Raw genomic sequence first — 15,348 nt, forward strand, 5'->3', positions numbered from 1 at the left:
ATTATAGTTTGATCAGCTATAACGGCAGGTATATGAAAAGTAGACCACGTCAAGAGTGATATAGTTACCTGCCTAGTCTATAATCCACTTGACATCATTGTTTATCAACAAAGGCAAGGGACTAGTCTATCGATGTACTTGAACGAATCGCTACACTGTGCAATGGCTTTCTTGTACTATATGAAATGTGGTGGGCGATTTAAAATGCATGTGCCCTGAGCAAACTACGATGCGTGCGCACACTGCAGGGCAAAGAATAGTGGAAATTGTCATAATTCGCGCGCATACTGCCGGGCAATGACGTCACATATCAAGTGGTCTATATTTGACGTATTAAAGAAAGTAGCCAAATTATATAACTTGAATTAATAATTCGCGATGCTTCATGCGAGGTATCTCTAGACGGTTCTCGAAATACGATATACACCAGGAACAAGAAGAAACCAGTCAGTTATTATAGTCATCCTTGCTGTTCAACAACCTGATAATTTTGGATTATTCTGAAATATACATTTTGTTAATTGTACTTTGCTTTCTCATTTGACCCCGTGCTCGTGAAAATCGAACACGAATTGACCAAGATATGCGCCTTCAAACCATCAATTCCAACGATTTTCAATAGTCCAGGCCCTAGCTAGAACCCGGCCTACACCGGATAGGGTAGAGATTTTGACACTTGATTTGGGTTATTGGACCTTTGAGGTTAAAGAATCACGGAGGTGCTTTTGCGAAAGCGGCTGCGAATTCGAGAGTTCCAAGATGGCCGCCGGCGGCCATTTTGAAAATTTTAAATTTTAGTTTTCACTCAATATTCATGTGTAATACATCATTCTATAGGTTTTTGCATACAAGGAATCAATTTCTGACATTATTTTTATGATTGAAGGTCAGTATAACATGTTTACATTCAAAATGGCCGCCGAATGGTTGCCAAAAGATGGGGTTTTCATTAAAATGCATTTAGAATTCAATATTTTAACTTATTTGATGTTAAAAATAACCATGGGATGCTGATATTATGGTGACAACAAAGCATAAGTCGTCTATGTCATTTCCATCATCTCCTGGATATGTTTAAAAATCAAAATGGCTGCCAAAATGGCCGCCAAAATAGTCTTTTTTCATTAAAATGTGTTACAGGAGTATTATAAAGTACCAGATTTACAATGAAATGGTGCCAAACATTGTGTTCTTTTGTATTCAAAGTATCCCTCTGGTAAAGGGGTAACAATATGACATCGGCATCAATTAATATTATCTCATATGGGCATGTAAACATTCAAAATGGCCGCCAAAATGGCTGCAAAACATGATTATTAAAATGGTATTTAAAACAGCATTTTAATAGATGTTGTGTTAAATATTTCCATGGAACGCTGATATAATGTTAAAGGGATATTTCTATCCCAATTTCTTCCTGCTCATGTGTTTTTACATTCATAAAAGAATCTTAAATCCTAAATTTCATGCAAATCGGACATTCCGTTGGCGAATTATGGACTATAACATACCGTATATTTCAATGGTCCATACGATTGTGTGTTGTACTTTCGTTGGCGACAGAATAAAATTCAAAATCGAACATGTTGGCCGGTTTCTCTGGAAAGGGAATATATTTGCAAGATTCCTCTTGCACATGATCATTATGCACCTAGTATATAAGGGGTCCCGTTGGTATGAGCATGCCGGCAGAATCATTTTACGACAGAATGTTAACCATATGCCATGAAGCTGAAAAATGACATCTCCTGTAAAAACTGGTATCTTGAAAGTTAGTGTAACAGTCATTTAAAAGAATATAATATACTCTTTTAAATGACTGTTACACCAACATCCAAAATATTATTTTGGTGGCCAAGTTGAATTTTAAACATGCCCAATTACCCATAAGTCCATGCTGTTTTCCTATTACTGCTATGCTATAATGATTATGTGGGAAAATACTCTCCTTTATGGCACCATCCCCTTGAAAACCAGATACCTAGTGTCGCTGTAACAGATTTTGATGAAAAAATAATATTTTGGTGGCCATTTTGGGAGTCACTTTTATTTCTTTGAACTTACCCATGGGATAATTTTGAATGACATATTTTACGTTACCCTTCTGCCACAAAGATATTTTTGGATCTCGAAGAAAGCACTCATGTGGCACCATTTCCTTAAAAAATCAGATAAATTACATGTTGTTGAGACATAATATTATCAATTTAAAAACTACTTGCATGGTCATTTTGGAGAAAAAAGAAAGGAAAGAAAGCACTATTGTTGCACATAATACATTATGTAAATTGTAAGTTGCTGGAAGGTATGGGTCTTGCTTAAAATGCCATATAGTTGAAAGCTTTCCATCCTGTTTCTGTTTTGCGGAATTTGATGGAAAACAAAAAATAGACTATGGGGCAGGTTGGCCCACTTGTGCTGGGGCAGGTTGCCCCCATTGTGTTTATGGGCAAGAGTTATGCATACTTTCTCCATTTTCACCCATTTTGTGTCAAATGAAGCAAAATACAATTTACACACCAACACTAGTCAGTTCCATGGATAAAATTGTTCAAAGGCGGAGTATAGTACAAAAAAATCTATATTGTTGTCCTATTTGAGCACTTTTTGACTGGAAATAGCAATATTTCAATATCATATTTCTTTATAATTGGGAATTTGTACATAAAAAGTAATTCATCACTCAGAATAGTTAATAATGAACAAAAAAGTCAATTACAATTGTTATCCACAGCCTTTCAGTTTTTCGTTATGGGTTTTATAAGATGATTGGTTAACGTTATTTCCTTGATTTTAGCTATTTCCTCAAGAATGACCCATGATGGCGGAAAATGAATTTTATTTTTTGATTATCTTGGAACTATGATAGGTGATATCTTACCGCAGTTGTAACTTTATAATGTTTATTGGAAAGAAATATGGCAATAACACACGGTTGTGCATAGACGGCCAACCTGCCCCGTTTGGTGGGCCAACCTGCCCCGGCCTGGTTAATTTTCTTTTCGCTCTCTCCTACAACTACTATAACTTTTGTATAAGTCACAGAGCCATATAAAATTACCTAGCGTAAACAGCTCTCAAGTATCAAATTGAGAGCCTCCTAACCCACAAACTGAGCTCTCCAGATAAGTGGGAAAAAAAAAGGGGCCAACCTGCCCCGGTCTCCTTACTAGGTGCATAATGATCATGTGCAAAAGGAATCTTGCAAATTTATCTTATAAATTTATAATTTATATCTAGAGAAACGGGCCGAAATGTTCGATTTTGAATTTCATTCTGTCGACAACGAAAGTATCACACACAATCCTATGGACCATTGAAATATATGTTATAGCCCATAATTCGCCAACTGAATGTCCGATTTGCATGAAAATTTGGGTTTAGGTTTCTTTCATGAATGTAAAAACACATGAGCAGGAAGAAATTTGGATAGAAATACTCCTTTAACATTATATCAGCGTTCAATGAAAATATTTAACACAACATCTATTAAAATGCTGTCTTAAATATCATTTTAATGAAAAAATCATGTTTTTGCAGCCATTTTGGCGGCCATTTTGAATGTTTACATGCCCATGAGATCATATTAATTGATGCTGATGTCATATTGTTACCCCTTTACCAGAGAGATACTTTGAATACAAAAGAACACAATGTTTGGCACCATTTCATTGTAAATCTGGTACTTCATAATACTCCTGTAACACATTTTAATGAAAAAAGACGATTTTGGCGGCCATTTTGATTTTTAAACATATCCAGGAGATGATAGAAATGACATAGACAACTGACCATAATATCAGCAAGCCATGGTTATTTTTAACATCAAATAAGTTAAAATATTGAATTCTAAATGCATTTTAATGAAAACCCCATCTTTTGGCAACCATTTGGCGGCCATTTTGAATGTAAACATGTTATACTGACCTTCAATCATAAAAATAATGTCAGAAATTGATTCCTTGTATGCAAAAACCTATAGAATGATGTATTACACATGAATATTGAGTGAAAACTAAAATTTAAAATTTTCAAAATTGCAGCCGGCGGCCATCTTGGATTTCTCGAATTCGCAGCCGCTTTCGCAAAAGCACCTCTGTGATTCGTTAACCTCAAAGGTCCAATAACCCAAATCAAGTGTCAAAATCTCTACCCTATCCGGTGTAGGCCGGGTTCTAGCTAGGGCCAGGACTATGTGAACGCTTCGTTGTATTGCACACAAGCACCACGGGTCAATCAATAAAGCACATAACTGAATCGTTACATTTATTGTAACTTTTGATTTGGGGGTTTAAGGGGGTACTACACCCATTGATTTTTTTTGCATTTTGTTAAGAAATTAAAAAAAAATATTGGACAAAGTGGTATGCAAAATGAAGTGGCAAATCTTCTCGTTTTATTGGTGGCATCGGTATCAACGTAGCTTACATGCTTTTAAAATTAGAAGCCAAAAGGTGGTACATCACTGATGATTTAAATTCACTTCATTTGGGAAAGCTTACTATCAACGGATTTCGTTAAAATTTTGAATATGTGTTGCTAACACATTAGGGAAATAAAGTTGATATGTAAAATGGGAATTACAGGTTCCTGATTTCTTTTATGACTTCATGAACTTGGTGCTCCACAACTATCAAAAAAGGAACTGGTTAAAATGCTTCTATTTTCAATGTTGAGCTATATTTTGTATTTTTAACTTGCGACATTATTTCACAGAAACTTAATTAAGCCATAGGTAACAGGTTACCACAACCATACTACAGCAATGTTGAAAAAAATTGTATTTCTTGTCACCTATACCACCATATTGGGTAGTTTTCCGTAAGCTTAACTTTTGTGATTTTGGTAACTATTTTATATTTATTTGTGAAATCCATCTCAACTAGACATTCTAAATTGTACTCACCATTTACATCCCAAGGTATATTAGTATATCCACCTTGCACTTCTCGATATATATCCAGTTAAAGACAGAATATAAAAATTATGCCTCATTATGATATCACAGAATCTCAAATGTGTATTCAAAATTGATGCTTAAATTTGACCTGAACCAATTGACCTATAACCTGACATACGGTGACCTAATAGCCTTTTCTTCTCCTAACAACACATATAGTATTAAATTGACTAATGACTATGCATCCAGTGTTTATTTAATTTATTCAGTGTTAATATTAACTGTTATTTTGCATGCACTATTGGATTTTCTATAGAGAGTATAACAAAGGATTTAATGTATTCTATTCATGTACCCTACTTGAACATGTTGAATGGAATAAATTATGGTTTGTTATGAAACATCCTAGTCTGAGTTACTAGGATACAGTAAACAAAAAATATATAGGGTCGCATGTCATAAGTTGGGTATGCTAAAAGGGTGGAGGGATTACACTTTTCTGAAAATTGCGATACAAATTTGATTGGCTTTCTGTAACCCCATATCCTACAGCAGTGGTTGATACCTCATTTTAAGCCTAATATTATACTCTTTCAGTCTACTGAAGCATATAATTATACATTATTCAGTAAAAAAATCACACCAGTTGAAATGAAAATTGCCAGGGGTGGAGGAGCAGGCGGATGTGGAGCAGGCGGATGCGGGAGTGTGCAATAGGGCCTATGTGAAAATTCACATGTCAGCATGTCAAAACTACTGGTTACTTTTTTCAAATCTAGGAGGGTATGATGTATTGACAGGTTTGAATGTTGAATTTGTACAACTAAAACAATTACTGACTACTTAAGGTGGTACTACACCCCCTGATAAATTTTGTGATTAATTTTGCATTTTTCTCAAAAAGTAACTACACACACTGGTAACAAAAGCTATGTATATTATAGGGGCAAGGAATCCAATTACTTCACCGAAATTTCAGTGATTCAAGACAAGGGGTTCATTATATGTGTTAAGAAATGAGGTACATTCTAGCGGTACCTCTTTTCTTATCATAAATAACTTACCGCTTGTCTTGAGTCACTGAAATTCCAGTGTAGTAACTGGATTCCTTACCCCTATAATATACATAACCTTTGTTACCAGTGTGATATTATTTTTTGAGAAAAATGCAAAAATAGTCACAAATTTATTAAGGTGTGTAGTACCACCTTAAAAGGGTTATATGTTCCATTTTTTCATTTTTAATGAAATCCAAGTTGAATTTCAGTATTTTTAGCAATATGCTAATGTACATTTCTCTTCTTGATATTCATTTCCTCAATAATAAAATAACCAACTCGCTAATTACTCGTAAAAAGGTCATTGACCTTCACAATGTAATTAACATACGTACAATTATTTTAAATAATTCATATGAAGCATTAATGTATTGAGAACATATCCTCCAAATCTGATGATATTCTTGCACAAAATACAAATTTTACAGTCATTTTTGTAATTGAGGTCCGATTTGAGAAAAACGCATTTGAAAATTGAGATTTACATTGACGCCTGTGTATTAATTAATTAGTAATTAAGCATTATCTCAAAAATTAAGCAGGTGTTAAGGTTAAAAATGGTGTTAATTATTAGAGATTGTCTATATATGCAACATATCAAAAAATACATTTTTTGTCATTTTTGACCATGTAATGGAAATTGTACCCAACTTATGACATGCGACCATAGGGCTAAAATGATTTACTAAAATGGTTTAAAAACACTTTGTATGTAGATATATTTTATAAGTTCAGGACATGAGGTGATGAACATATTTATGTACTTTATAAATTTGCAAGAAAAAAAAGAAGAGGGGTACTGATGATAATCAGGGTATTATTCCCCCTTAAGGGTTTTGAGGCGCATATCTTGATCAATTCTTCTCCATTTTCACGGACAGGGTGTGTCAAATGAAAAACAGCAAAGATGACTATAACTGACGAGTTTCTTTTTGTGTCTAGTGTATATGATATAGGATTATCATGGTTCAACTGTCAATTATTGATGAAATAAACCTCTTTTTAATAAGTACTTTCAAGGATTTGAAAGTCCGCTTAATCTCTCAAGGTCAAATATCATGAATTTAAGGGCTGGGGTATGAACGTTTGGACAGTATTTATTTTGGGACATTAGAGCACATCAGACATATCGAATTGCATTCTGAATACGAAGAATGTTATTCTGATATCAAATAATTTTGAATTTTTGGAATTCGCAATTTAATACACATTTTATGGCAAATCATTAAAAATTGATATTTTTGATATTTAACAGTACTCGAAGTAAACATTATAAATCTGATGATTTATACTTAAAGTGTATGTATGTGGGTTGAAAAGCCGACGATCAATTGAAAATTTTGACCTTTCGTATTGAAGATATGGATTTTTTTCCCAAAACACAAAAAAAAAATTAGGTCTTTTGGGAAAAAATCCATATCTTCAATATGAAAGGTCAAAATTTTCAATTGACGTCGGCTTTTCCTCCCTGCTACATACACTGTAAGAATATATCATTAGATTTATATAATTTACTTCGAGGACTGTTATATATCAAAAATTCGAAAAATATCAAATTTTATAATTTGTCATAAAATTTGTATTATATTGTGATTTTCAAAAATGAAAATTATTTGATATCAGAAAGACATGCTTCGTATTCAGAATACAATTCGATAGGTCTGAAGTACAAAAAATACTGTCGAAACGCAATAAACGCTCATTTTAGATCCCTTAAGGGCTGGGGTATGAACGTTTGGACAGTATTTATTTTGGGACATTAGAGCACATCAGACATATCGAATTGCATTCTGAATACGAAGAATGTCATTCTGATATCAAATAATTTTGATTTTTGAAATTCGCAATTTAATACACATTTTATGGCAAATCATTAAAATTGATATTTTTGATATTTAACAGTACTTGACGTAAAGCACAGAACAGAAGCAAATGGAAGCTACTTGAGGAGGGCTACATCCGACAGTGGGTGACACAGCCTGTGAGGTGAGGAGGTGAGGACGTAAACTTTATAAATCTGATGATTTATACTTAAAGTGTATGTAGGTGGGATGAAAAGCCGACGATCAATTGAAAATTTTGACCTTTCGTATTGAAGATATGGATTTTTTTCCCAAAACACCAAAAAAAAATTAGGTCTTTTTGGGAAAAAATCCATATCTTCAATATGAAAGGTCAAAATTTTCAATTGACCGTCGGCTTTTCCTCCCTGCTACATACACTTTAAGAATATATCATTAGATTTATATAATTTACTTCGAGGACTGTTATATATCAAAATTTGAAAATATCAAATTTTTATAATTTGTCATAAAATTTGTATTGTATTGTGATTTTAAAAAATTAAAATTATTTGATATCAGAAAGACATGCTTCGTATTCAGAATGCAATTCGATAGGTCTGAGGTGCTCTCATGTCCCACAAAAAATACTGTCGAAACGCAATAAACGCCCATTTTGGATCCCTTAAGAAGTCCAAAATTTGATTTTTTTTGGGGGGGTGCATCTTTAAAGGCCTATAACTCAAAAACAAGTCAGGCGACTAGTTCCGGGTTTTGTTAGAGCTAGTCACATATTATACTACATAACAGCATTATCTCGTTTTTCAATATTCACCTCTGGTAAGCATGCTCCATCACAGAAGAATAACCCCTGACTACATGTGGCAATATTGTCGGAACATCCCAACTCATCGTCGCCATCAGCGCAGTCTTCCCCTCCATCACATTTCCATTTCTCGGATATACATGAACCTGTAAAAGGTAACAAACTTGTGATAAATTGACAAATGACCGTGCAAGTTCATACACGGGTGTGTCCTTGCGGGGGGTGCTCAAGGATAGTCTTGGTATAGGGGTATGCCGCTGAGAATTTGAAAGTGCACCCATCAACATACCAATTTTTCAAGTAATCTAAAGTCAAACATTTTGGCCGAATAGTTTTTATAATTATTTCTTCAAATTTTGGGAAAATTTTAAAACTTTTGGCTAGAAAAACCCATCCATATACTAAAATGACCCAGAAAAAGGGGTAATTGATAAACAAAAGGGGCGAAAATGCTACCCATGTTTGAAGCACGTCCGCGTACGGTCATATGTAAAAAAAACAGCACTGACGGTATATACACAGGAATAGTTGATAAACAGTGTAGATAGTGAGTGAGATATCAGCAACGGGAAATTATGCAGAAATCATCAGGCCGTTAATAGCAAAGGCAAAGTGATGGAATTATTAGATTCAAGTACAGATTCAAAAGTTGCCATTTTTGGCTCGGGACTCTTTCAAATGTCCCGCGACCTCCAAAAGGGTCCGGACCCACAGTTTGGGAACAGCTGGCCTACCTGATTGGCATCTAAAATACCCTGCTCTGCACACTCGGAGATCACATCGAAAGGCTTCATCTTCACCATTACTACAGTCTTTTCTGCGATCACAGATCCAATAGGTCGGTATGCACTGTCCATTTCCACATCGGAAATTATCATCGACCGGACACTGACGAGATGCACAAGCCCATTCGTCCTGTTCGTTTCGTTGATTAAAAGGTAAGAAAAGGTGAAACATAAGGTGTATCGCATAATATGATACATAATGCCTGCTGGCGCCAAATATTTCTTGTACAATACAGATTTCAATTTGCCTACTCTTATTGTAAAGTTTCCATAAGTCAGTTTTTGAGGTCTCTCATTGAAATGCCATTGCACAAGAAGGTGCCAGGATATCTGCTCCTTTGTGTGCCAAAATGCTATCGTTCATGTACGTACGTCAAAGGTAAATCTTGGGTGATAATGACCCGATCCATTGATGTAGCACATGTAGATGCAAGGAATTACAGCTCTTTAGATCATGCGCGTTATTGTTATTGGGATGATAGCCTGGTTCTGAACTATGTCCAAGATTGTCAATTAGGTCAAACTACGAAATGACCCACCTATAACCTAAACATAATCAAAAAGTCCCTCTCTTTAATCCTTTTCGGACTAGTAAGTAACCCTTCCGAGTAATGAATTGTTCCCGAGTAAACCATATGGGTTTTGGTATTGAAATATGTAAAGCGAGTAACCAAGAAATATGTCAGCAAGCCACACCCAGTAGCTGCCAAAAGTTTACGGCGAACAAGTACTACTATCATGATTTTTACATGTGGAAACATTACATTGGTCCATTAGCCTTAAGGAATAACTTGTTTTATAATATGACTGAGTGCCTCATGTTAAAATAAGAAATTAAAAAAAAACACTACCTCTCCTCCAGGACAGTCAAATGGGTGTTCATCGCATGCGTGTATTTGCGGTATACATGATCCATCATTGCACCTGAACGCAGATCCACAGCTACCTCGTCGCACTACGTTCAGCATTCTGAGATCGATAATGATATAATACAGATAATGTCAGCAACTCTATCAATAGGTTGTTTGTTAAGATGTAACAAAGGGTCCAGGTAAGGATTGTTTTCGGTTGATTTGATCGTGGCTTTGGTTTTCTTTGCATTACCTTGAAGGAAATGGCTGGAACCCAAAGTCAATCTTGTGGATATGAAATGTAATCTTTAAAATTTAGATTAGTTCAATTTTAATTTACTAGAATAAGAACTTTTTCATCTAAACTTTAATGTTGCTACTTGTTTAATAAACTTACTCTTTGAAGGCGTGCACGCCCTCATCATTATCAACATTTCGTAGTCCTTTATCGCAATAGTGTCCTCCTTCGTCCAAACCATCTGGGCAGTCAATAGTCCCATCACAAACCTGGATCCATGGAAGACAGAGATCACCACACTCGAGCTGGCTACCACATTGGCCTGTATCCCCGCGTTCTTCGTTATCTGAATCAGAATCTGTATCTGAATCATTTACGATTTTATAAAAAAAAATACAGTAATCACACATGTTAATGATAAGGATCTTTTGTAATAATGTAAAAAACATCAAAGATAAAGGTAAAAGAGTCAAACCTGTATTTTTACAGGACGGAGTGTCCATCTCTTTCGTTAGCGATTAGGCCAGACTCCACAGAAATGTTGCTGTGGTGGATCGGCACATCTCCTCCACAGCGAGTCTGTTACCTTCCAGGCATTTAAGAATGCCGGTACCCATCTTCACACCTGGGTGGAGAGGAGTAATCTAGGAATAATAAGTGCCTCACTCAAGCCCACTCACAACACGATGGCGTTCCCCGGGTTCGAACCGGCAACCTTCTCGGCCACCATGCTCTGGCACGTAACATGTGGAATACGTTATTTGTCTAAATATTTATATTCCATTTAAAGGTAAGATAATAATGTTCCTAATATAATCCTTGTACAATCTTATACAAAATAAAACAAAAAGCATCCATACATACATAATTAATATTCATACATGCATGCACAGAGTCGGACACATAGAAATCTTCTGTAATACTTTTACTTTGTCTAGTTTGTATACAAGTTAGGCCTTCTTAACAAATTTATTTACTTTGATTCGTACCCAATTTATTAATCAACACGATAGGAACAATTGAACAAGTCACTAATATAATGAGATACATATGCTTGAAAAACTTTCCAAACTTTTGTTGAGGAGTTAAACTATTTTAAAGACAAAACATACGCTTCCAATAGTAATAATCTATACCTTCTCATAAAGTATTTTAAAATCTAGTTTTTGGGCAATTCCAAGCGCGTCATTCCGCAACGCCAAGTCTGCATATGCAAATTAGGAAATTAGGGTGATTTGGAAACGTTTCTCCAACCTGAAAGGGCATATCTACTGCAAAAACAAGTTTAACTCCATTCGAAGAGAATAATTATTACATTACAAGTTGACACTCGTTGCAATTTTGTATTCGCATTTCTCCTGAAAAGAGGAATTGTGTTGGTAAAGTGCTAGCTCGTGCGGTACCCCCTCCCCGCCCCGTTCGAAGCGAAATTGATTTCCAATGCAGGAGACTGAGCTCTTTTGATAGTCAGTCATGTATATAATGCGCGACCTTGTACCACGAGAAATTGGGAAGGTTCAACAAAAAGTTAGCTCCCGTGCCATTGAAATTGTTAATTTGCATAATAAATACAATATGGATATGTCACGCTCAAATTCTAATATTGATCTAAAATATTTTTTTATTTTTAGTCCAAATATTTCTCATCAAGTTGATATACCTATGAATTGTAATATAACAATTTACTAATATATAATAAAGAAGCGGCCTATATATATCCATTATGTAAAAATCATTAAATTTGTATTACTTGATTCAGATTGGGGTTTGTTTTTTTCGGATAAAAAAACAGTATACGTTCTGTGCATTAAGACTGTTGACAGCCCATTCTGTCAAAGCTGGCACACTTCATTTCATGACATAACAGTAGTGTCTAGGTTAAATCTGTCTCGTTCGAAGGAACAGTTGGTTTTGGTGGAATATCAATTTTAAACGACTTATTTTTCCCAAAAAAGGAGTCATTTTCATTGTCCTCATAATATCAGCTTGTCAATGATATGTTCTTCGAGCAATATAATGCCCTTTAATTATTCACTTACCAAAAATAGTTTCCATTTTGCTATTCACCTACATGTTTGGCTGTTGCATTAAAAAAATCATATGCAAACTTCGCGCTGTGGAATGATGCGCTTGGAATTCTATTTTTTTATATTATTTTACAAATATATATTACTTTATTATTTAATTTCTTATTTTGTTTGCTTGCTTTAATATTTACCTGTTAAACTATGTTGTGACTTTTTGATAACTTGAAGCAAGCGCAATTCTCGTTCATTCAATGATGGATCCAGATTTGGCTAGAGCAAAATGGAATAAAAAGTAATTAGAATTAGATTTTTGGCTATAAATTGGGATTTTCACCAAATTTTCTCCTAAATATAATGACTATTTCAAACAAACAAACAAGTTAAAATAATTTTACAAGAAATTTACAAGAAATTTGTGGATTTTACTGTAGAATCCTATGGTGGGCCTCACTACCCCAACCCCCTATATGATCATCTTTGATGGTCGGTCCTAAAATGTATCACTAAAATGAGCGCAAAGTATGGTTCTACGATTTGCTGAAGACGTTTGGGGCGTAGACACGCAGATATTTTTATGGGGGATGAAAAGCGCAACGCCCTCCCCGTATTTCACCTAAAATACTTGCAGCACTCCTAATGCATTAAGGGTATTTCAGTAGCCCATGCATTGTACTTGGGCTTAATTTCTTTTTCACAAAAGATTTCACTGTCAGATATAGGGCAATCAAATAAAAAAATCACCCACCACTTGTTGTGACCGAAACCATTTGATTACCATTCATGTCAGAAAAGTAAATTAAAGAACATATCAAAAGTCCCCAAAAGTTCAAAACAGTGCCTAATTTGCATAAATCCAAAATTGCCACTTATGCAGGGGGGAATTTCAAATTTGGTCAATTCAGTTGTTAAAACAAAACATACCAATGCATTCCTTCCATCATAAGGATTCCGAAAAAGTATAGTTTGACCTATCTTCGATATAGCTTCTTTTTTTGAGTTATGGAGAAAAAGTCAAATGTCACTCCACAGGGGGACAAAAACTAAGAAATGCTCTGATTTTGATTTTAAAAAATGGTTTCATATTGCTCCGCTTGCAGAAACATAAAAAAAAGAATAGTTTGCCATATTGCAGGTGGTTTGTACCTTGGTAAGATGGCAAATTTTTAATTTATTTTTGCCAAAAGGAACAATTTAAGACCGGTTGGATTATAATTGGAGCATATTTCCAATGTAAACGACTGCGGACCTCAAAATTTGACCTTTTACCTTTTTTGCCTATAACTCAAGAACTGTATGTCGGAGACTATGGTCAAACTATACTTTTTCTGAATCCGTATAATGAGACCAAGACATTGATATGGTTTTAAATAAGATGTTACCAACTTTGAAATTTCACCCCTGCATAAGCAGCAATTGTGGATTTATGCAAATTAGGCACTGTTCCACTACCTGGACTTGGGGGGGGGGGGGACTTTCGATATTTTCTTTAACATACTTTTCTGAAATGAATTGTGATTAAATGGTTTCTGTTACAATTAGTGGTGGTTTAAACCCTTTTCCTTAATTTGATTGTGATGCGATCAAGCAAAATCAGTCGAAACTCGGAAATATTGATTTTAAGATATAGCCAAAGAAAGGAAACATTTCCTTTACTTTTGTTTTGGAAACTGTTTAATTGCTCATATCTTTGGAACTGGTTGTTCAATTTCAATGGGGTTTTCTGCAAAATGAAGCTTTGTAAATGATTTTTACTATCCTATAAAAACTGAAAATTTATTATTTTCCAGTTCCGAATGATTTTGCTTGATCTCATCACATATGTTCCCTTTTAATTTTGACCCGAACAAAGTAGGCAAAACAAAGAAAATTAATTTAATACCAGCGCAAATGACGCCAATGCGTATCACTCTGTTCGTCTATTGTGAGCCTGTTCGGTCCTTTTGATGTGTTATGACCTTCCCGCACGCTGTGTACGTACTGTGTTATCGGTATCGCGTGCGCGTCGTATTCCTTCGATTTATTCAGAATCTTGGATTTTGTTACAACTATAGCACATAAAGACTTGATATTTTTCTAAATTACATTTCAATTGTGTAAAAATCATAATTTTGAAAAAAAAAAATGAGGGCGTCCTTCTCAGCAAATGTTACAATATGGGTTGAAATATGAGCATCTAAAGATCCAGTACCTTACAATTGGATCGTATGATTCTAGCATTTAATATCTCCTTTCGTAACGAGGACAACAAAACAAAACAGTTTTATGGAAAAACAGAAAAACGGATGTTCTTTATATCCAAAATGTTTGACCCACGTACCTGTGTCTTTGAATAGTATAATAATATCGAGTTATGATGCAGAAAGCGTGTGTAAGTTGTAACTATACATATACCTTTTATTACACCTGAATGACAAACATTTTACTTACCTTTGACTTCTTCACTGGCTCTGAAACCACAGTAATCCAAATTACAGGTAGATAGATAAACAGGATGATGACAACATGAATGTCCGACATTTTCCTGTTCAACACATTGCACTCGACCAGATTTGAATTTCGTGGTAAAATCCGCGATATGAACGTGTGGCATCAGTGGGCGGAAAGTAACCTTCAACCACGTTACTGTGACCTCGTTGTCGTTGCATATGAATGCGTTTAACACCTGGATTTTCATGACATTAAATTGATCATGCATGTGACGTAGTTGATCATAATGCTAAACTACATTCAACAGAAGCAAACACCGGGCTTGTATTGCCAACACGCATTGAAAAGAAACCAGCATGCACAGCATGGATATGGATCACTGGTTCGAATCGTCAGCTATACTAAAGACAATCGATAAAGCAATGGGGGTTTGTGCTATTCTGTGTCGCTAGTAA

General features: G+C 35.0%; 1 protein-coding gene across 1 annotated transcript in view; it reads right to left on the reverse strand.

Moving 5' to 3' along the window:
• The window catches only part of LOC140159678 (uncharacterized), a 66,185-nt gene extending 51,202 nt beyond the window's left edge, over positions 1–14,983 (reverse strand). The window contains exons 1-6 of the mRNA XM_072183173.1: positions 14,894–14,983; positions 12,658–12,736; positions 10,599–10,803; positions 10,202–10,319; positions 9,300–9,480; positions 8,575–8,711 (exon numbers count right to left, since the gene is read on the reverse strand). Coding sequence (XP_072039274.1) covers positions 8,575–8,711; positions 9,300–9,480; positions 10,202–10,319; positions 10,599–10,803; positions 12,658–12,736; positions 14,894–14,983 — 810 coding nt within the window. The remainder of the gene's footprint in view (positions 1–8,574; positions 8,712–9,299; positions 9,481–10,201; positions 10,320–10,598; positions 10,804–12,657; positions 12,737–14,893) is intronic.
• Between the last annotated feature and the right edge of the window lie 365 nt (positions 14,984–15,348).

The sequence above is a fragment of the Amphiura filiformis genome, chromosome 8, assembly GCF_039555335.1.
Source record: "Amphiura filiformis chromosome 8, Afil_fr2py, whole genome shotgun sequence".
Lineage (NCBI taxonomy): Eukaryota > Metazoa > Echinodermata > Ophiuroidea > Amphilepidida > Amphiuridae > Amphiura > Amphiura filiformis.